We start from the raw sequence: 23207 nt of genomic DNA, 5'->3' as shown, positions 1-23207 counted from the left end.
GATTTTTTTAAATTAATAAATCCCAATATTCGAAATGTAATTTAGTATATACCATTATTAGTTCTTTCACCATCCTTAAATTCTATTAAATGAAAAAACTGAAAATAAATCACTCTAATCATTCATTCATAATTTTATAAATCTAAAAGATATTAAAATTAACTCCAATTAATATTTTATTTATTTCCTCTCAAATTAAATTCCATCCACGAGTAAATATTTCAGTACGATTCTCCTTTTTAGTAGGCTAATTATTCATGACTTGTATGTAAATCAATACAAGGACTTCTGATAAATTTATTCAAATTTTCTTTTAGAGAAAAATTAAAACTTTTTTTTTCATACACTAAAAATAACTTTCAAACATATTAATTAATAAAATTTATATCATTCTCTAAATTCTTAATTTTAAATTATATATAAATAACTTATGTTAATTTTTTTGTTCTTTTCTATAAACACTCACAAACACTCTTCCAATTAGATTTTAAATCAATCACTTGATTTATGTGCCATACTCTTTCAAAATACTCTCTTGATCTTGTAGAAAACAGATTTTTGACCATCCAATGTTCTCAAAACTAAACTTAAACTTGAACAAAGATAATCAACACAAGTGCAGTTTTAAGTGTATGTGATTAACTCAATCATCAACACACTTTCACTGTTCAAAATTTCACAAACCAAGATGCAGAAAACCCTTTACCATTATCACATGAATCACCTCCAAAGATTTTGGTTGGCCACCTCAATGGATAGGTTTCTGCACAACCAGACAGTATAAAAATTTCTCTTTTCCTTTTCTTTTTCCTTCTCATTTTTCTTTCCTTAATAAATTGCAAATCATAAGGCTGATAAGTACACTGCAACTGGAACATTGAACCTAGGACACCTCAAACATCAGCACACGATTCTTCATCATATGAAAGATTTATTGAAAATCATATGAAGTTTCATCAACCATAGACATTCCCCGATTTTGGCTGGTCAGAATTAAAGTCTCACCTACCTACAGTTCCGAGGGCTCCATCAAATATACAACACCATGAAACAGGAAAATACAAAGACACAGCACCCTCTATATACAAAAATTATTTCAGCAGAGATCACATGCTATAGTGACTAACACTAGCTCTAGCAAGCTATCACCTTCAAATGTTTCCTCAACGAGGTTGGTGAATTCGGTGAGAAACACCCTTGACATTCACATGCTGTGCTGGCTTCTCAAGATGCTTTGCAAGCCCTGATGGTGACAACACCTTTGGTGATTTTGGTGCCATGTTAATCAGAATAGCTTTAACATCCTTGTTAAGATCTGATTAAGAAACAAATTAACTCAGACATTGTAGTTACTCTATCTCATTCTAACAACCAAGTGAAAGATGTAACATTCAAAAGGAAAGAGTAGTTCATGTTGTAAGTAATTCAAATACTGACATGAATGATTCCACCAACATAAAGAATAGGCATCACACATGAATAATATTACTCACCACAAACTTATAAACTAGTGAAAGACACTCAATAAGACCAGAAAACATGGTATAATTGAAAGAAACAAATAAAATAGCATTTGAAACCAAAAGGAAGTCATGTAAGTAGACCAGCAAATAAGAAAATGTTAAAAGATTTTCAATAAACAGTCACAGATCAGTTATCTGTTTAGCTTCCATGCTTACCATGAGTAGCCACTTTGCCATCATTAGGATTATCCTGAACAGGATGATCTTGAGATAAAGAGGACAACACCAACTGCTCAAACTCGTTTTCTAGAATATCGAAGTCTTCTTCCATGCCAAGATCAAAAGTTTCTGAGAGCATATTCTCCATATCATCATCATTAGTAGAGTCATTAGCCACTTCTTCAAACTCTTCCTCCTTATGCTGACTCAACCAATAATCACGAAACCATGTTGAAGATTTGACAAGATCCCACCATTGAGGTGAAAAATCCTCAACCTGACGAAGAGAAGCCGGTATGAACAGAGGTGCATTTGGGTTCAGAGCAGAACTTCTTCCAGAGACCAATGCCATCACACCTTGAAGTCAATCTACACGGTACATCACATCAAAATATCAATTTACATGATGTCATTCATGAACTAGAAAAATACAATTTATTTTTAATATTCAACACTACTCAACATTTCAATGACACCATTTGAGACTAACCATATCCTATCAATAAAACTTAATATTTTTTATGAATAGAATTTCTTTTCAAAAATGGTCCAAGCAATAAGGCCCAATCACAACAGAAAGTGATGGAGAATTTATATATACCAATGCAGTTTCACTTAAAAGAAAAGAAAAAGGAAAAATCTTTCCCCTTTAGTTCGATTCCTAAAACCAAGGTAGTGCATGGAAGATCTATAGTTTTAGGAATTTATACAAGAAAATAGAATAACAAACAGATCGCAGAATCAAATCAACCCAGTGAACACCCACTGTAAGAGACTCATTCAATTGAGCTAAAAAACATGATCCACTCATGGTTTGTAAATAGCACCAACCTTCCTGATTTAACATTCAACCATAACAAGAAAATCAAACCCATAACACCATATATCTAATCAAACCAGAAATCAAGAAAACCAAAACAACATAGACAGCGATCACTTACAAGATCAAGCCCAGTGAGGAATAAAGTAAAAACAACAATAAAAATCCAATCTTTAAGTACTGTCCGCACACATACCCACACGAAATTTGCTATGTACAACAAGATCACTGTAAAGAATTAAAAGAGAGAGAAAAATCTACAAAAAGGGTTCATTCACTTGAAGGAAAGGGTCGGTGCAGAGTGGACTCACTAAATCAGAATAAGAGCCAGAAAGAAAAAAAAAATGCAATCTTTACACAACTATCGGTACAAAAAGCACGATCTAATCTAAGTCCTGAAGCTTATATCAACAAAAAAATGGATCACGGTTGAAAATTGAACGAGAAAATTGCACCCATCGAGTGTGAACACAAACATATGAAGAAAACATAACGCTCCATGGTCAGCTAGTTTCAGGGTACCTACCCAACACAACACTAACGTTGTTGATTTGCGAAGAGAGATCACAATTGCAGAGTGAGTGAGCAAAAGACACAGAGGAAGATAAATAACGACAGGGGAAAAAAAGGTGATAAAGGGAAAGGGACAGCAGCCTCGAGCTTCGGAACTCCCGAAGCTACGGTTAGGAACGAGTGTTTTATCGAGTGGAGTCGACACGTGCCATGAAAGCGGCAGAGTGATCAACGGTGGAGAGAGAAAGGGCTGATCGGACGGTCGAAAAAGAAACAGGTGGAACAGATATTTTCAGATAAGGTTCAATTATGAGTAGAAACCTTCGAGGCTATGACAAGATAAGGGTTGCTTTGGAAAAAGTTAGCTGTGGGCGGTTGTACTGTAACCAATATTTTGAAATAAACGCAGTGTGTCAGTTTACAATATTAGATCTTGGAACTTGAATTTGGGGTTTCATTACTTATATATTTTTTATGAGATTTTTTTTTATTCTTTAACATTATATATACATGTATGAAAATTTAATAAAGTGATGTAATCTTGTATTATTTTATTAGAAGAGATCAATTTGAAAAAAAAATAATAAGAAAATGGATATATCCTATTTGCGTCAAAGAAGTTGTTTTTAAATATGATTTTAGTTTAGTATAAAAAATTTACAAAAATTGCTAGGATATAATATAACTTTGATTTAATGAAGAAGTCGTATTCATTTATATTGGTTAAAGTTAATCACTAATATTTAAAAAAAATATTTATTTAAGGTGAAGTAGTTAAGAGTATGACAATTTCCGTGAATTATTTTTATACTAGACTTGTTTAAGACTTTAATTTAATTTAATTTAAATGAAGTTCAATTAGGATGTGATGAATTATGAGTCTGTGAAGTTGAGGTACAAATAAAATATCTATTTTATGGTTATTTGTGTTAAATTAGAGGTTTAAAGTTTAGTCTAATGGATTATCTAAATGAATTTAAGGTTTAGACACAAATTTTGTTTAGCAGACTGTCTAAACGCAAGATAGATTTATGAGAACTTGAAGAAAAAATATTATCTAGAAAACAGTGTACAATAAGAAAAATGAATGCATTAAGGAAATACTCTAGTTTTTTTATATAGAAAATGAATAGTAACTTAAGCTGCACAAACACAAAACAAACAAATCTAGATATTTTAAACAAAACAATGGACTAAGCAAATTTAAGACTAGCCATTCGTAGCGTTCTCACATTAAACGGTCTAATTATAACACACTAGATTATAACGCACTAGATGATCTAGATGGAACACGTTAGATGGTTAGATGGTCTAAGTGAACTTAAGACTAAACATTCTAAATGTCCTCAAATGTTAGATGATCTCACTTATTTTTACTAAACCATCTAGTATATTGGCATACATCTAATAAATTGTACTAGACGAATTAATAAGAAGAATGAGATTTGATTATTTTTATATTTTTTTATGAGATTGGATTGTTTGATTCTTTAACATATTATACACACATGTGTGTGGAATTTTAGTAGAATGATGAAATTTTACATCAAAATTATTATAATGAATATATTTGAAAAAAAAAATATATAGTATACTTCAATTTTAAGAAGTTGTCATTTTTAAATATGACTTTATTCAATACAAACATTTTTACAAAAAAGTTGTTATAGCACAATATGACATTGGTTCAATGAAGAAGACTAAAGAAGTTGTGCTTACTGACTTTGTTTGACATTAATCAACATTATTAAGCTTTTTTGTTTAATTACTTTTCTGGTCCCTACATTAAGGGGCGATAATCACTTTGGTATACTGGTTTTTATAAAATTCACTTTGGTCTCACGATTTTTTTTAAATGATGTAATTCGATCCATTTTATTAAATTGGCTTAAACAACATTAAGTGTTGATGATGTGACATACCACGTGTAATATGACATTGCTCACTGCTATAGTTGAAGATATTCAATTTACTTTAAGTTTATCAAACTTAAGGAAAAATGCTTAACCAACAAAAGATTTTTAAATTCTCCCAAGTTGTAGGAGTTCCAAGTATACCATGCATTCTCTCCTTTCCACCAAGTCTTAGCTTTCCTTTTATTCTCTTTTGTACCAGGAAATGCCTCAAATATGTCTTCCATGCCTTATGACTTTAGTTGTTGCAGGGTTGTATTTTCCATTGAATTGTGGTGGAGATTCATTTCTCAATTTTTAAAAATCTAGTACCAACACCCTCATATCGAGAGGTAGTGGTCTAACTATTCCCTATATATTTTTATTTTTTCTAAGAAAGACCATTAAATTTGTTGTTGTTTGCTTCCTAATAACATTGGTCATCTAAGATGCTTCCTGTCATCGATCATGCCAAGTCTTAATTTTCAACATATACTTCCACATGTTGAGTTTATCAATATAAATATATAATTTAATGCAAAGTTGAAAACACATGATTGAGAAGAATAAACCTCATTATCCATAATGGAAAGGAAAGACATGTGTTTGATACCATAATGTAACACCCCAAATGAATTTGTGTAACATATACAATAAAAGATATGGATAATAAAATTTAAGATAAAAGAAACATTACATTACACAACACAAGTAATTCAAATGTCCTTGTGTCTTATGTAAAAAAAAAAAAAACTACTCAAGTTCCTAACTTGTATTGTTTTGAAAATGAAAAGTATATACAAGAACTATTTATTCATCACACAAAAGTTAATCATATGAGTAAGATTTTCATTTTTTCCATTTTATTAAGTAAATCACTAAAAATCTTAATGTTGTCGAGTGAAAACACTATAGAAACCAAATTCATAAGTCAAAGCATTAATGAAATGAATTTAAAGAAAAAATATGCTAATGTCAGAGAGTAGTTTTTAAAATAATTAAGTTGATTTAAAATGTTTTTTTTTTAAATTACAATGTGAATTATAAGAAGAAAAATTTCCTTAATGAACAAAAAATAATTATCAGAATCAAAATCAAAACTCCTTAATGAATTTCCTCAAAAAAAACATTTTTGATATTGCAATAGAAAGGACTAAGACATTGTCCTACACAAACCTTTAAAAAAAGAGCTCATAGTTTGAAATTGAAAACCACACTATATTTAGTTTATGATATGGGCACAATCAATTCAAACACCATTATTCAACAAAGCATCTTTCATTGTCTATTTTTATATTATTGTATCAAGCTTGTAGTTTTGTTTAATTTTTTTTTTTAACTTTTGATTTTGCTTCTCTCTAACATTACTTTGGTGTTTTTTTTAAAGTTATCATTTAAGTATAATTATGAAACTTGATATTACATTTATTAAGTGCGAGACAAAAATTAAGGGCTAAGTTAATAATAATTAAAATTATGTATAAAAGTAAATTTCCAAATGTAAATTTTATAAAATACAAAGATAAAAAAATACAACTAAACATTTTTTTAGATATTCTTTGACTCTCTTTACTATAATTAACCAATTTTGTGTGAAAGGTATTGTATACGAATATCAATGCTAATTTTTCATTTTATACTTTTAGGCATTGTTTATAAGAAAAAAATAATAATAAGAGTCTCTCATTTATTTATTTTTGTTCTATTTCTTTATTTTCTTTGAAACTCACCTTTTATTAATAGAATAGTTTTGTGAAGTAAAAGGAAAAAGAAGAATCATAGTGTTATAGTTATGACCATTTTTCCATTGTTCATAAGACCAAATGCATACATCATTGTTGTATTTAACTTATTCTATAATAATTAAACCATATAAGATTATTAGAGTTAAGATATAGTTTCCTCCATTGGATCACATCGGAAGGTAACACCTCTACAACAAACATAAAGAGAACATCAATTATCAAAGATGATAACATCACATAATCAAATAAATTTTAAATATTTTATATTTAGACTTGATTAAAATTTAACTAATGTACAAATTCGATTACTTTTAATTATTTTTTTACTAAGAACTTTTGTTTTATTGATCACTTAAAATGTGATTTTATTTATCTAAATATCCTATTATTTGATTTATCATCAATGGAATAATATGGTTGTTAGTTTCTGTTCATATCTCATTGATCAATTTCTTTTTTCCTTCTTCAACTTTTTCAACTCGTTGATTAATTTGTTTATTTATTTATTTTTTTAAGAACGAGTTGATTGAAAAATTAGAGGAGATTGAAAGAAAAAAAAGGTTAAAAATGAGAATGACAATCATGGTACGCAAAATTAAACAACAAGAAACATAACAAAAGTAAGATATATATTTTAAATTTAATAAAACGATTTTTTTTTAAAAAAAATACTTAAAACTTAATTAGATATCTATATAAAAAATTGAGATAAATTAAAATCATATATTTTTGTTCGTTAAGAGCATATTTATAGTTTCTATAAAATAATAGATTTTGATTTTTTAGTTCTTCTAAATTTTTCCTTTTATTTTTTTAGTGTTACATGCTCACTTGAACTTATCTATACTTATCAATGGAATCAAATGTTTAATATTAAAAATAATAAAACATTAACAATTCATATTTTTTTATATAATTACGTTATAATTTCAATATTATTTTTTTAATATTTTTCATATAATTTAATTATAAATTTATTTTTTATTATATATATTTATATCTAAACAATGTTTATATCAAAACATCTGTATAATTATCAGAATTTCACATTTTAAAATTATGTTATGGAAAGAAATTGTACCTGATTGAGTTTTTGATGTGATTAAACTTGAGTAGATGGTTTGATTCCAGATTTAATGGGTGGAGTAGCTGTCTTCAAATCTGATTTTGGTAGAACTTCAGAATACTTCATATCAGAGTTCCTAACTTCAACTTTATGTTCATCATCATCATCTAATCAAGTAAACAAATTCAAAATCATCATCTAATCAAGTAAACAAATTCAAAGTCAAATTTAATATCTCAGATTTACTGTTTATGATACAGATACCAAAATTATAGAATGATCTTAATATTAATTGAGTGTCTTTTCTAATTATCAGTTATATGAAAATAATCAGGTGTTCAATAAACCAAATACACATTATATCTAAATATATATATATATACCTCCTCCTCCACAAGGGGTTGCAGAGGGTAGTGGCCTTCCACATGAGTGTGCAACATGAACAACCTTATTTACATCAATAAGCTCATTTGCAAGAGTGGTGTTCCAGAAGTGCTCACACAAACATGAAGCATCAGCACTGTTGATCTCATCACAGCACTTTTGTGAGGGATTCATCTGAGGGCCAGACTTTTGAACATACATGCCACATTGGGTTATGAGGTCCCCTATGCCAGGGCACTCCCCTACAACAACATCACCACAAAACACTACAACTCCCATCATGCCCAGAATCACAAGGTTCTTGCTTTCCATCATCCTTCCCATTTTTCTGCAGTTTTTTTCTTCTGCAATGGAGGAGTTTCATTTGGGGTGGGTAGGGATAGGCATTGGAAGGGCTTTTATATTGTTGTGTGAGGTCAAGAAAAACTGAGAAACTCAAAGAAGGACGCATTTGGATTATGATCATCAAAATAGTGTGTTCTTAGTTTTTGTTGCTTGTGGGAAATGGTTACTCTGTTTTACTATTCACTGCATTTTCTATGCACCAATTACTTTAAGCTTCTTCAATCATAGGACATCTTTGATTGTAAAATTTGTAAAAAAATTAATCAAAACAAAGTCATGATTTGATAGGGATGTAATCGAATAATATAAAGAATTTTAAATTTAAATTATTTATAATAATTTTATAATTTAAAATATAAATTTGTATTTTAATTATTTTAAATTATAAAAACTAAAAGTTGTTTCCACTTTCTAATGCGGGAGTACAGAAATTTAGGGGTCATTTTTTTTTTATTTCATTAAGGGTAAAATAAACTTTTCACCGAAACTATGAGGTGCAGAAAAAATAATAGAGGTGCGAAAGGACTTCTCCAAATTGTTTAGGCTAAATCTCCCTATAGACACCAACATCTTCAAGTGAAATTACTATAATACTTTTAATGAAATAAAAATTAGATTACATTTAAGTGCACCCAACACCCACCAGCCAAGAAACCTTCTGGATGTAGCAATCCAAAATCCAAAATCAGATATTTATATCTAGAACTTAAATACTCATTTCGAATTTCGAATATACGTATCTAGAACTCATATTTTACTTTTGGACACGTGTATTCAGAACCTTAATTGAAAATGAAATTAGCTTACGGTTTTTTATATTTTTATATTTGGAGGTACTGACATTGTTTTTTGGATTTATGCATCTGTAAGCCTATCCAGGCTTCTCCGGAAAAAACTTACCTCAAAACAATGTGCTTTCTTACCTCAAAACAATGTGCACCACAACTAAAAGTGAAATATTTCCTCCACCGTCACACCAACACCAGCTCCTCTACAGCTAAAACGGACTCCAAGCTCCTATGCAGCTTTTATCAAAAGAAAGAAAACAAGGACAAAGTTTGGTTTAAAAAGTTGTGTTGGGTGCACATAAAAAATATATGGTGCAGGAAGAAATTGCGAATTGTTTATCGATTTGGGCCCATGATTCCAGCTCAAGCCCATCATAAGAGGGCAGCGTCGATTTTGAAAAGTGAACCGCAGAAACCTGGCGCGTGATGGTTGTGCAACTGAAAGCAGGTACCCCAATTCAGAAACCCGCCACAGCCACCATTCCCACTCGCACCGTCGTTTCAACACGAACCGAACCCTAACCCGATGGAGAATCGGACTCAGGTGCGGTGCCCGGAGAACCAAGAGCTGGCGGCGTACATTTGGAACAAGTGGCAGGAAATGGCGGAGCAACCCAAAGGCATTTCTGATAACTTCGAAATGACCCTTTCCAAGGCCCACTTCAATGTCTGTAGCTCCCAAACCCCAATTCGAACCATCAAGGATTTCTCTCAAGTCAAGTACGTTCTGTTTCTCCCACACCATCTTACTGTAGAAATGCCACACTTTTACGAATTATAATTACATGCGTATTATGAAAATCAAATTACTTTACTTTTAGTTGGGTTCCCTCCTTTCTGTCCACTAGGTTCGACTGAAGACATTGCTTAAGGGATTCGAATTTAGTTCAACTTGGACTAACAACGTATTTGTTTTGGAGTTTATAATTTGTGCATTTTTGTCACATTGTGTTGTTATGTTTATATCTTTGAAGATTTCGTCTTTGGCTGAAACAAATGGTATATTGTGATTCATGTGCTTCACCTTAACTAGTGGGATGAGACTTTTGTTGTTGTTGTTGTTGTTTGTGGTGTTTTAGTTGACATCATATGTAGAAACATGTCTTAGACTGTATTTATAATTATAAGTTTGAGGATATTTTGTTGTCGTGTATTACAAAACTCCAATTATGTTTTAAAATTTGAAAATTATCCAAAATTTGATAGGTTGGTTGTGGACCTTGGAGGCTTGAACTTTATTGTAAAGGGGTTATTGGGTCTTTAGTGATTGGTTCTGTGTGTGTATTCATGTGTTTGTGAAGCGAGGATTGTTAAGGATGAAGGAAGGGTGTTTAAATTGAGTTTCTTAGGGTACTGATCTGATGGTGCTCTTTTCTGTTTTCTGGAAGGGGTGTGGGGAAAATGATATTGAGGCTCATGCAAGGGTTTTTTGGGACTGGTTCTGAACCGGAAGATTTGAATAAAAAGGGTATGTCTGGTGCTATTTATTTGTCTTTTCTGTTATTTCAATTGGCTTTACTTTTATATTTTCTTTTTATGCAGAATTCTGTCTAATTATTCCCTTTTTCTCCAATCTTATAGGAAAGAAAACTAAAGGAACCAAACGTTATGTGCCTCAGAGGAACTCTGTCGCATATGCGTTGTTGATAACCCTTTACAGGTATGCATACACGATACAGTCACATGCGCTACTAATGTATATGTTTTTTTTTTTTTCTGGGTGAAATATGTTTGGAAGTTATCGTGGTAAAACTTGTTGGATTGGATTATGAGATTTCACTCATTTTTTAATAGGGGAACTTCAAACGGAAATGAATTTATGCGTAAGCAAGAGCTTATTGATGCTGCTGAAGCTAGTGGGCTATCTCGAGTGCCAATTGCGTATGAATAATTATTTAATGTTTCTGTTTTCTTTGTTTTTTAAGTAGATAAGTATCTACGAAAATGTATATAACTTTTGATGAAGCACATTCTTCATGACCAGGCCAGAAAAAGGGAAAGGAAAACCTGGACATTTTGGAAGTTCTCAACGGGATTGGTATAGTGGATGGAATTGCATGAAGACCTTGATAGCTAAGGGATTAGCTGTAAAATCAAGCTGCCCTGCTAAGTATGGGTTTCCATTGTGCACATGTATTTTTTTTCGCAATGTACTGCTAGTGTTTGTATATAAATATTTTTTTAACCTTTTGGATTATCTTTCACATATTAAAATCCACTTGTTAGGAGAACCTTCTTACTGTGAACCTATAACTAATTATGTGTCTATTTAGAGTTAGGCTTGAACTCATTTTTCCTTGTGAATGTGCTTTAGCAATTGAGCCATGTATATAGTAACGTACGGAATCCTTTTAGGCATTATTTTTATTTGTGATTCATTTACTGTTGAGCATTGTGCTTGTGATTTAAGGCGTTCTATTGATTAATCTACCTAGCAATGCTGATGTACATCTAAAATTTAATTTAGTGGATGCTAAATTGTAAAACCAGAATTTGTTAGAACGGTTCTTTTTAAACAAATTTAAATTCTGGGATATGGTTTTTAAAAGAAACATGAAAATTGACATGTTCAAATGAAAATTCCCCATAGTTGAATTCTGTTTTGTTCAGGTACATGCTAACTCAAGAAGGCAAGGAAACAGCTAGTGACTGTCTCGCAAGATCTGGAATGGCAGAATCTCTAGATAAGTCAACTTCTGTTGAAATTCCTTCTTATATGGATAACCAAAACTCATTGGATGTGGAACCCAATGGTGATGTGGAATCAGAAGTGTTGTCACCATTGACCCAGCAAAAGAAGCCTATGGATGTCCCTCTAGATTGCCTTGGGAGGGTATTTTTCCTCTTAATTAAATTCATTGTTACTTTGTTTTGTAGAAATTATGTGTTCTATATCTTCATGAAACCTAAAACACTAACCCTTATTTATAAATTTTATAAAAATCATAATCCTAACTCAAGGAAGCTTCATCCTACTATACAGCTATGTGGATCTCATAACACCATTGGCATGATATGATAAGAAAATATTGTCACCAGTCCAACGATATAATGAAGAAAAAGATGAATAGGAAAACTAATCATACAGTAAAATCTAAGATATGATTAGACATTATATTACAGTACTTCCTCTCAAGATTAAAGCTTCCAGAGCTTCAAGCTTGTTGTAAATGTTCCCTTTAGATAGAAAAGTTAGACGCTTTTTATGTGCTATAGTGGAGAAGTTGGAAGGGATAAAAAAATAGAGTAGCAAAAGGAAGGAAGAAAACTCTTTACTCGTATTATTTACTAGTGTTTACAAGGAAAGAAATCATGCTCTCCTGCACTGCAAGACAGAGTACAATAACAGAAAAGTAGAAATTTCAGAATGATAGCAAGAAACAGAGAATTTCGGCGAGAGAAGATATTCCACACTAACAACCTCCCTTTTTCTCTCTCCCTCCCCTCACATATATCTTCCACACTAACAACCTCCCTTTTTCTCTCTCCCTCCCCTCACATATATCATCCCTTCGTCATGTAATTCCCCAATTGCCTATTGTGGATTATCTTTCTCTCACCTCTATGCACTCCCTTCTCTATCGGATCATGTGATATGTCCCCTTTCTCTAACTGACTCCTTTCTTTTATTTTTACTGTATTGTCCCTCCGCTATAACATCTCCCTTCTCAAATGTGCCCTTACAAAAGTTTTCAATATTGGTCATTGTGTTAGACGCTTTCTGTGTGCTATAGCAATGCTACCATGATATGGGCTTCAAAAACCCCTTTTACTTTGTGTTGTACATGGTTACCCACCTCTTCAATAATAAGTTCATCTAATGAGTTATTTGGAAAATATCAACAGAAGTGATAATCAATACAAAATTGCAAGGATTGACACCAAGCATATCTCAAGATATTTTAAACTATTGTAGTTTCTATATATGATATGTTATTTCTTGTATACTGTGTCCTACATATTATAATTTACTGTTATGAGTCCCGTGTTTGTGTTTGTGCTTCATAGGTTACCCCCTTTTTATTCAAAGGAGGTTCATGAATTTAATGTAATAAAAATATCCTTATCTGTTTCTCTTCTTATTCTCTTGTTAGTTCACCTGCAGATGATTTTGCTTTGCCTGATAATTGAAATGTACTTTTTTCTTTGCTGATTAAAATTTCTTCTTTTGAAGTTTACTCAATTGGGTTACTCCAAGGAACACATTATTAGTGCTTTCACTGAAGTTTCCAGAATTCATCCAAATAAAGATGTCTCATCTCTGTGGCCAGCTGTTTTATGTCATCTTCGAGAGCAACAAATCTATGGTTCACAACCAGAATCTTTAAGTATGTTAATAATTGTTCCTTGATTAGTGCATATACTATTTTTTCTTTTTCTGTCTCAGATTTTCATAATGACACTGAGCAAACTTTCATCTCTATTAATCATTTCATAAATTATCAGGGTCCAGAGATCTCACTGGAGAAGTGAGCAGAGCTGTGCGCTCATCTTGCGATGGACATGTGACAAACATTTTTTCTCGTGATATTCCTCCTTTCCCCTTGAGGGCTTGCTCTTCATCTGTATGGTTTGATCTATTTACTAAATTGATATACTTTTAATATTGTGCACTCTTTCTAACATAGTAATAGATTCTTAATGCATGTAAATATAATGATTAGTGGTTCTCAGAATGATGAGAACTATTTTTGTTTTGAATTACAAATTCAGTTGTACTGCTCGCCCTGATTGATCAAACTAAGCACAGTAAACCCTAGTTGAACGTAAGTACACAACTCAGTTCATTTTTTCTTGATTCCTCTGTTACAACCAATTTAAATTTTGAAATTGATATTCTAAGACAATTTTCCTCTCATTATGTATCCTTTTCTCATCCAATTTCTTCTATTTATTTCTCAATAAAATTTTCTAAGACATCATGGTCACCACCTGTGCATGATGATAGTTGCCAACGTGGACAGTACCATTCCTCTTCCAGCCTTGGACTCGTGTACATGAGTTCAATAGCACAATTTTTATTAGTTCAAAACCTGTTTGTTTTCTTATGCTTATATGTTCCAGTTTTAAACTTCTTAGCGGCCTTCCTACTCTCCCCCTTACCAAAAATCCCCTTGTCACCTTTCTTCTAGCCAACCCCAAACTCTACATATTTTGAGATTTTCTTTTTGGCCAAAAACTTCACAGCCATTCTTGTTTACTCTCCCAAAGTGCCAACTTAGCCAGGTCAAATGTGGAGGGAAGTTCTCACACATTCTGCTGAACCAAACAAAGCTTCTGCATCTACCTACTCTACCTTCTTTGGATGAGCTAGATACTCTCATGGACATGAAAGACTAGACCTAGACAGTCTTGTGTCAACTTCATGGCATGGGTTCCCTTCTCAGACCCATGTAATGACGCTTTTGAATCCATTACCAAACTAGGTTGTGTCTTCTTCATTATTGCATGAATAAAAGCATTTTGAGTCAAAATTTTCATTTTGAGCCAAAACTAAAATATGAATGGTAAATCTTAAAGAAAATAAGGTATGTACAAGAGGATGATTTTGCTTTCGAAAATCATATGTTCATGTTTGTAGCGTGTGCATTTTATTATTCTTTCAAAGTGATTTAGATCTAACTCAACACTACAAAACCAATTTGTAAGGTGAAGATTGCCTTTAATTATATATTGTATTTTAGCACTATCACTAGTTAATGTGGGACTTGGGTTTTTCCCAATACCCCTCCTCACGTCCAACACTATTGGGCATGATGCATAGATAACATGGTGAGTGACTTTTTAATGAATCTAGGATAGGCTCTGAAACCTTATTAAAAGGATAGTCAATTTTGTAGGGTTGAGTTTGGTATAAATCACTAAGATGTCAATGTAGACCGTTAAATTAGATGGAATAGAGATGAAATTGAGTTGTACTAAATTAGGGTTGAATGTGCTTAACTTTTATTAGGGCGGAAAGTGCAAATTAAATAAAGAAGTAAATGGATTTGGCCCTAATTTGTTTTTCTATTTTCATCCATTTATCTAAATTTTTGCTTATGCATTCATGTGAAGTTGTTTATAGTTTTTGAAACAAATTTTGATATTAGTACTTGATGAACATCTTAGGACCACCCCATGCAAAATCCTAACAAAGATGAGCTTGTATCAAAGATTAACATTTTAAATGTGCCACCATTGAGCTTTGGGGAGAGATTTGAGGATGCTTATGACATAATTTTAATATTGGATGATCGGGAGCAATTTGCCACACAAGGGTTAGTTGCATGAATACTACGTTATTATTTTCACTCAGGACATTATATGATTTGTATAGCATTATCAATGGTAGAAGGCCAAAATTCTGCCATATAAGCATGCTACTGTGGCCTATGGAGCTGCCATAGCGTAACTCATTGAGTTGCCATTTAGTGACATATCATAGGCTATTTTTTTAACCTTTGCAATCATTTAATGTCTTGATGTACAGTTAATTTTTATTTACATCACTCTGGTGTATTGTGTGGCTTGCTGCTAATAACCCGAATGAATTTTATATTTTCTTGTTTCAGATCAAGATCCAGGAAAATTATTGAGAATATCTGCAACCAATTCAAAATTAAAATAGAAGTGAGTTTGATGTCTTAACTATCTACATGTAGTTTCCATACATCCTATTGCTCTTGTGTACGTATTGTTTACTGCATGTTGACACTAATATTTATTATGGAAACTAACAGTGACCAATGTGATCACTTGGGGAGATATCACTATCATGCGTAGGTCTTGCATATATAAGTCTATTATTGCTTTAATATGAACATGAACTTGACTTCAGAGTCAGATGCCTATTTAGTCAACGATGGTCTCTTTCTTGGTTTAGGGAATGTGATACTTGTTTGATGCTTTTCCTAGTGATATACCCCCTTGTATATTATTCAGTAACTGGTTTTCAGTTTGAGGAAATAGAATAATAGGAAACAAAACAAAATATGGGGAGAGAAATGAGAAAGGAAGGGTGCTTTCATAATATGAACAGAAAAGGAACTCAAGGGGCATAATCCTCTTACAAGGGACGTTCCCTTATCACTGGGACAAATTTGTTGGTATTATTTTCTCCAAAAAGCCTTTACAATTTCCCATATTTAACTCCAAATGCAATCTCTTTTAACTGATTCATTAACCCCATATTAGCTCCAAATAGAACCAACTGTAAATTATTTATTAATCTTCTAATAAAACCCCCTGTAACTTACTCATAATTTACTAACCACCTACCATTGTTTATCCTCCTAGAATAATCCCACTTGCGCTGACTTTATTCTCTTCATTAATTATTGACATGTGCTCTTGTCTGACAACCATCTACCGAATAATTAAACTTGTCCTCAAGGTTGATGTCAGGTGACTGACTATAAGCAGTTAAAAATCCTCCGAAGTGGCTTCTGCAATCTGGTCTTGCTGCTGAATAAGAACCTATACCACCTGCACTCCCTTCTCCATAATTGATTGATCCGTAAGAGGAGAATAGATAATTGCGTCCACCTGCTAGTCCATGGGAAGGTCAGTCTCCACATGATAATTTCCTGCTGTCTTCTCAAGTTGTTAAGATATGCTTTAAAAACAGGATTATCTGAGCATGAGAGGGAGCTGGAGTTAAAATGCCTAGAACCAATCTGTTTGATCACCAAATATCATAGCCAGCAACTAGCTTAGGGTGTTGGAGAAGGCATAGAACCTTCTTATTTTCAAATAAACAAATCTCATTGCTGAATATTGGAAGTGGCTATTAGCATAGAGAACCATATAGGTTCATGTTAGGTTCCTTTTTCTTGGAATATTGATAATAGTTTCTATTCCCAAAAAATTAACACCCAGACAAGGAAAATGTTAGATATTGTTAGATATAATTAGATATTATTATATATTGAGATATTATAGATATTATAGATATTGTGAGATATTTATATTTATGTAATGGGCTCAACCCATATGTTTATTTTCCTATATAAACATAACCCTATGTGTTCAATATACACAATGAATTTACCCTATTCTTTCTTTTATTTTAATATGGTATCAGAGCCATTTTCAAGTTTATCCTAGTGAGTGTTTATTGGGCTTATTAGGCCACCCACTATCGAGTCGTTTCACCTATAATATGTTATCCCACGCACGAGCTGTCACTCTCGGCGTGAAGGAGGTGTGTTAGAGATCCCACATCGACTAGAGATTAGAGCATTTAATTGTATATAAGTGGGTGCAAATTTCATCTCAGAAGCCGGTTTTATGAGGTTGAGTTAGACTTAAAGTCCACTTCTTAATAGAAAAGAAATTATGAATATGCTTGTTTATTGCTAAAAGAATCACCTTAGCTCCAAGGTATTCAAGTATACTTCCAAAAGCGCTCTCTCTTTTTTACGATGGAATATGACCAGTAAACACAATTCAAAACATTCCCCCTTTACACAAAACCTATATTTTACACAACCTATTTATAGGAATTACAGTAAACCAGATAACAGAAAAAAATAACAGAACCAACTAACCAGATACACTTTTGACCCTTTCCTTTTCCTATAATAAACCTGCAGACCATTTACACACATATATTTTATATCAAATCTTTCCTAACATATTGAGCTCCTATTCTAATGAAACCTCAGCTTTCCCAGAGCATCATTGCTATCCACCAAAGCTACCAAGGTCGCAAAATTGATGGAGGTGGTCTACCATACACTAACTAAAAAGTACAGTAATTTGCTGCACTATGACAATGCCTATCATACCAACATTCAGCCTATTATAAACGTCTATCCTAGCCTTTGTTAGTTTATCATTTGCTGTTGTATAATATTTCTAATGTTCAGTGTTGAATTTTTATTAGTTTATCATTAACTACATATTAGGTCTTTGTTTTGATAAAGTTCTCCATAAATACTTATGAGAAAAAAAATAAGAAAGTAAAATGAATTGAGTTCCTCCTATAAGCTAAAATCAACTTATGCACTTTAAGGTCAGGAAATGTTAGTTGAGAGAGCTTTTTAAAGAGTTAAGTGCGGAAGTTCATTTTACTTATTATTTTCTCTCTCTATTGAGTGTGTAGGAAGAAGTTTATCTAAATGGCCTTAAACCAATTGTAACTGATTGTTGGAGATCCCACATCGACTAGAGATTAGAGCCTTTCATTGTATATAAGTGGGTTGGAGATCCCACATCGACTAGAGATTAGAGCCTTTCATTGTATATAAGTGGGTTGGAGATCCCACATCGACTAGAGATTAGAGCCTTTCATGGTATATAAGTGGGTGCAAACCTCAACTCTATGAGTCGGTTTTATGGGGTTGAGTTAGGTTTAAAGTCCACTTCGTAACACTGATGTATTAAGCTCCTAATGAAAACCCCTCTAACTTACTCATAACATACTAACCACCTATTATTACTGCCTATTCCTCCTAACAATAAAACCTCCAAACCTTGTTCTCCTCATTAATTATTGGGATTGCCTCATGTCTAACATTGACAGCCAGCATTACGTATCATTATGTATTTCGTTTTGGGAATTTACCTTTGGCATATTATATTACTTGCTTCAAAAAAGAAACAGCCAGGAGGTTGCAACAAAACTGTTCTTGAATTTGAGCACGTTATCTCTGTTTTAATTTTCTGTTAAGGTTTTTGGATAGCATTGCTTTTAAAACAAATTAGATTTGATATTAGTTAGTCATACCTGGGTAGATTGGATGAAAGATGCATTTAGACATGCTATTTAGAAGATGGCGAAAATCATCTAGAATTTGGTTCATATATAGGTTCGACGATTGCCAGTTGGAGATGGGATTTGGATAGCACGTCATAGAACTCTTGACAGTGAATATGTGTTGGATTTTATTGTTGAGAGGAAGAAAATTGATGATCTACGCAGTTCCATCCGGGATAACCGCTATAAGGATCAAAAGTTAAGGCTTCGGGTAATTATTCCTTAATTTTTTAAAATTGTTTCTTGTCAATTTAAAATTGTTTGAACTTGTGATGGCAAGCATATTGTGGTCACATACTAATGGTTCTACGTCTGTTGGTTTCTTTTCCTATTTTAAAGAATATTGTGTCGGCAAGCATATTGTAATGGATGTTTGGTTATAGAATTTGGGTAGAAATATCATCCAAATACATTATATTCTTTGACATGATGTGGAGGAATCACATCAGTGCTACTGAATAATTACAGCAGTTGAAACTTTAGTTGTGTTATACCATTTCCTTTTATATTTTGTTATTTGATATCTCTGGTGAAGAATGTGGCACATTATTGCTATGAAGAAATTACATATTGTTTGATCTATGCAGTGCTGCTTGGAATATGTTCATGTTATTCTCATTTTATTCAGCTGTATAATTTTAGAAGCATGCCATACTGACATAGCCTCCTCATCTCTCATTTCTGTTTCAATTGCACTTTCTAGAGGTGTGGGTTGAAGAAGCTGATATATCTTGTGGAGGGTGACCCAAACTCTTCCGAAGCTGCTGAGAGCATAAAAACTGCGTATGTAATTTTTTTTCATTAAATTCATTGTGCTGCTGGCCATTGCCGGGGAAATTGAAGAAACCAAATTCAGGCTGATGTGCAACATTATTACCATCAATGTTGACTGTTATGAAAATGCTAATGTTTGGTTTTGTGATAACATTTTGTTTTGTAATTTATTAGTAAAAACAGGAAGTGACAATGAAATATTTTCTCAAACCAAACACTCCCTAAAGTACATCTGCGTCTAGGTTGAATGGGGTTCATCAAATGAAACTGTGTTTTTTTTATCTTTAATAATCACACTAGTTGTTGTATACTGTTCTTTATGATATCTTGACTGTAAATTATCTATTTCTGAGTACTACATTGTTCATTTGTTTCTTTGTAGTTTTTATCGTTGATAAGGGAAAGTATCATTTTTGACGTTTTGCTTTGTGCAAGCGAGTGAGCAACCCTCTATTGCTGAAATTTTCCATTGACTTTTTTGTTTATTTGGTGATGTGGTGGGTAGAGTTCTTATGTTTTGTTGTGGTGATGCCATTTCATGAGGTTTATGTAGCAGTGTGATGGGAAGGGGTTGCTAGATTTCTCGAGTGACGCTTAATCAAATTGTTTGCCTATATCTTTAAAGCTCTAAAGCATTCACAATTTCTGTTCACGTCAAAATTAGCCCCTTTCAGACTTTGTAATCCTACCTTCTACAGTTGTTTTACAACAGAGATTCTGGAGGGATTTGATGTACAGAGAACAACTGGCTTAGGGGACACTCTAAAGAAGTATGGTTATCTTACCCAAGCAATTTCTCAATATTACAAGACAGAAATTCTTGTAGACAATGTTAAATGCTCTGGGACATGTCCTCCTTTTGGTGAATTTATCAAAAGGTGTCAAGACCTTGAGAAAACAACAGTTAGTGATGTATTTGCCATCCAGCTGATGCAGGTACTAGCAATTTGAAAATTTAATTTGAACTGTTTTTCTATTGATTGTTTAGTTTGTCTAACTAAACTGAATCCATTGACCTTGAGTACCTCTTTAATTTGCAAGTAAGAACACATCTACACCTTCGGGTGTAATTTTTCTTTCAAATGCTATTTACTGGCAATTTTCTGAAAGGACAGCTTAAATTACGTTCTTAGTTTTGGATCATTGCTCATTAGTACTTGGAGAAATTGTATTATTTTTTGGGTGGATCCTCAAATCTACTTTGATGGTGTATTGAAATATGATCAAGAACTGGCTGGATGACAAGGTTGTTTTTGGTCTTGTGCAATTTCATTGAGCAACATGTTTGTTGTTCTTGAACCTTTGTTTTACGTAATGGACTTCAATTACTTGTAAAATTGGATGCTTAACTCTAACACCTTTTCATCCTACAATTACTTCAATTACTTTGTTTTTATTCAAACATTTTGGAATTTGCAAATGCAGGTCCCACAGGTTACAGAGGAGGTTGCCATGGCTGTGTTGGATCTGTTCCCTACACTTTTTTCTCTTGCCCGTGCTTACTCACTACTTGTGAGTCCTCATTTCTTTCTTCCTTCTAGAAAGTCAATTGTTTAGAAATGACAATTTGATTCAGACTGGACTGGATGGTTTACCCTAAAAAATTTGTATGAAGTGAGGGTTTCATAACTAGGATTTTCTGGTCCATGGATGTGTTCCATCGGTGTTCCAAGGTTTCACTTTAAACTAATCTGGCTTGATCAGGGGATAAGTAAAACCTAATCACGGAATGCTTCCGCCAAAGAGTGAACTTGGGCAGAGTCCGAAAAATTAAATTTTTGTTCAACACATTAACCACTTATGTCCAACTTTTTGGTTTTATAACTAGGATTTGGAAGATCTTTGGGTAGCTTTTGAACTGAATTAAATATTGCACTTTTAATTGGTACTCTTTGTTTTGTTGATTGATTTGTTTCTTTAATTTCTGCATTTGAATAACATTCTTGTTTCACTAGTTTGTACAAAAACTGGCATAAGTGGTGAGAAATTCCATTTATCCAAAGTACCACACAAAGTAATGAATTTTGATTCCAAGTAGTATTCACTATTCAGTACTCATTCAGTATGGATGAGATTTAAAGCTGCAAATTTCCAGAATAATGGATCTGGATCTGGGTCTATTTCTTATACGCTGATAGGAGTGTGTTATGGTGTTCTTTCAGTTCATTTTTAGCTGCTCTGACACTAACTTCTGCTCCCTTCCACTTCTAATTTTACCCGTTCTAATTGTTTGATTTGATTAGGAGGGTGATGGTCGTGCTCAGGAGGAAATGCTTCGAACACAGAGTAGCAATGTGATCAATGCAGTTGCCAGTAGGAACATTTTTCAGTTCGTTTGGGGTAGCTAACTTGCATTACATTCCCCCTTGAAGTTGGATTTTTGGATGTCAATCAACTAAGAAAAGTTGAATACCATATTTTTTGTACTCCATCTTGTTGGCACTGCAACCCAGGTTCAGTTTGCCAGCAATTTGTATATTTTGTAAAGAAAATAGACCCTATATATATTGCATAGGAGTTTATGAATTTTGTTATCACATAACTATGATTAAGATTATAGATTGAATATATATTTTTAGTCCTTCAAAATGATGAACATTGATGACATTAAGCTTGGTGGTGACTTATAGAATTCATGTTAATTCCTGTGATATTCACTATTCACACAACTTGTTTCTGCTGCATACAAATTAGCATGAACTTCATCTAACCATTTAAAGAAGCTGAATGAATCTGGGTATAAAAGAAAAACGAAAAAACATAAACATTTGAAATTAAATATTGACTTATTTAAGTTATCATTATAATATTTTCAATTGAATTATTAAAATATTTATTCTCAGTCCTCAATTTTTTGTTTGTTTTCGTCTTCACGTCTTCAACTTACCAACTAGCTTGTGTCACTGAAAAAAATATAATTAGACGATTCTGGAAGACTAAAATACATTTTTATTTTAGGGACTATAAAAAAACTCATTTTAAAGATTAAAGAATTAATCATTAAAAAAAGTCTCTTTGTTTATGCTAATATTTTGCTAAGTGATGATAAATTATCCTAATAGTCCTAACCAAAGGATAAACCATATTTCTTTTGGATGAATACATAACATGAATTTAACTATTAACCATCTGAATATTGGACATGTAATTCCCTAATTAATTATACAATAAAATATAATTACATACATGTATGTACACAGTTTCTTACTATATTTATTCAACAAAATTTACATAATTAAAGTTTTTTTAAAAAAATCATAAGTATTACAAATATCTACATAAGATTTACATAATTAAAATTTTTCGAAAAAGTTACAAGTATTAAACTATCTACATATTTACTTATGAGAAGCTCTTTATTCTCTTTCCATAATTGCCTTCTAGATTCATATACCAACCATAGTCATAATATAAAAATACATAAAAATCAGATAAATTATCATTAAATTATACTAA

At 32.3% G+C, this 23207-nt stretch overlaps 3 protein-coding genes across 5 annotated transcripts; 1 reads left to right on the top strand and 2 right to left on the bottom strand.

Annotated features, from left to right (window-relative positions):
• Nucleotides 1–911: 911 nt before the first annotated feature.
• Nucleotides 912–3324, bottom strand: LOC137834847 (protein EARLY RESPONSIVE TO DEHYDRATION 15-like). 2 transcript variants are annotated; one of them, XM_068643069.1, is made up of 4 exons: nt 3029–3175; nt 1680–2051; nt 1150–1315; nt 912–1009 (listed from the first exon to the last, which is right to left on the bottom strand). In XM_068643069.1, exons 2-3 carry the CDS (start codon nt 2032–2034, stop codon nt 1164–1166), a joined length of 507 nt encoding a protein of 168 aa, XP_068499170.1. In that variant the 5' UTR covers nt 2035–2051; nt 3029–3175; the 3' UTR covers nt 912–1009; nt 1150–1163. The 2 variants fall into 2 exon arrangements, with proteins under 2 accessions (XP_068499170.1, XP_068499169.1); XM_068643068.1 differs by having other exon boundaries at nt 912–1315; nt 3029–3324.
• A 3269-nt stretch (nt 3325–6593) lies between these two features.
• Nucleotides 6594–8487, bottom strand: LOC137834846 (uncharacterized). The gene is made up of 3 exons (XM_068643067.1): nt 8102–8487; nt 7734–7885; nt 6594–6840 (listed from the first exon to the last, which is right to left on the bottom strand). Exons 1-2 carry the CDS (start codon nt 8424–8426, stop codon nt 7755–7757), a joined length of 456 nt encoding a protein of 151 aa, XP_068499168.1. The 5' UTR covers nt 8427–8487; the 3' UTR covers nt 6594–6840; nt 7734–7754.
• A 1123-nt stretch (nt 8488–9610) lies between these two features.
• On the top strand, nt 9611–22277 carry LOC137834845 (crossover junction endonuclease MUS81). 2 transcript variants are annotated; one of them, XM_068643065.1, is made up of 15 exons: nt 9611–9955; nt 10624–10703; nt 10817–10895; nt 11030–11116; nt 11220–11345; nt 11846–12068; nt 13410–13563; nt 13682–13800; nt 15347–15495; nt 15790–15847; nt 19030–19188; nt 19681–19760; nt 20450–20687; nt 21177–21263; nt 21995–22277. In XM_068643065.1, exons 1-15 carry the CDS (start codon nt 9762–9764, stop codon nt 22097–22099), a joined length of 1938 nt encoding a protein of 645 aa, XP_068499166.1. In that variant the 5' UTR covers nt 9611–9761; the 3' UTR covers nt 22100–22277. The 2 variants fall into 2 exon arrangements, with proteins under 2 accessions (XP_068499166.1, XP_068499167.1); XM_068643066.1 differs by lacking the exon at nt 19030–19188.
• Nucleotides 22278–23207: the final 930 nt, after the last annotated feature.

This window comes from Phaseolus vulgaris, chromosome 5 (assembly GCF_000499845.2).
Source record: "Phaseolus vulgaris cultivar G19833 chromosome 5, P. vulgaris v2.0, whole genome shotgun sequence".
NCBI lineage: Eukaryota > Viridiplantae > Streptophyta > Magnoliopsida > Fabales > Fabaceae > Phaseolus > Phaseolus vulgaris.
The sequence above is the reverse complement of the archived record's forward strand: the minus strand, read 5'-3'. Positions and strand labels throughout refer to the sequence as shown.

Bases quoted from the DNA above. Each gene is read 5' to 3' on its own strand.
- LOC137834845 (XM_068643065.1), top strand. From the start codon at position 9,762: ATGGAGAATCGGACTCAGGTGCGGTGCCCGGAGAACCAAGAGCTGGCG. The intron at 10,896-11,029 runs GTATGCATACAC...ATTTTTTAATAG, and splicing joins TTGTTGATAACCCTTTACAG to GGGAACTTCAAACGGAAATG. The intron at 13,801-15,346 runs GTATGGTTTGAT...TGAACATCTTAG, and splicing joins TGAGGGCTTGCTCTTCATCT to GACCACCCCATGCAAAATCC.
- LOC137834847 (XM_068643068.1), bottom strand. From the start codon at position 2,034: ATGGCATTGGTCTCTGGAAGAAGTTCTGCTCTGAACCCAAATGCACCT. The intron at 1,316-1,679 runs GTAAGCATGGAA...TTTCTTAATCAG, and splicing joins TGGCAAAGTGGCTACTCATG to ATCTTAACAAGGATGTTAAA.
- LOC137834846 (XM_068643067.1), bottom strand. From the start codon at position 8,426: ATGGGAAGGATGATGGAAAGCAAGAACCTTGTGATTCTGGGCATGATG. The intron at 7,886-8,101 runs GTATATATATAT...TTACTTGATTAG, and splicing joins AACCCCTTGTGGAGGAGGAG to ATGATGATGATGAACATAAA.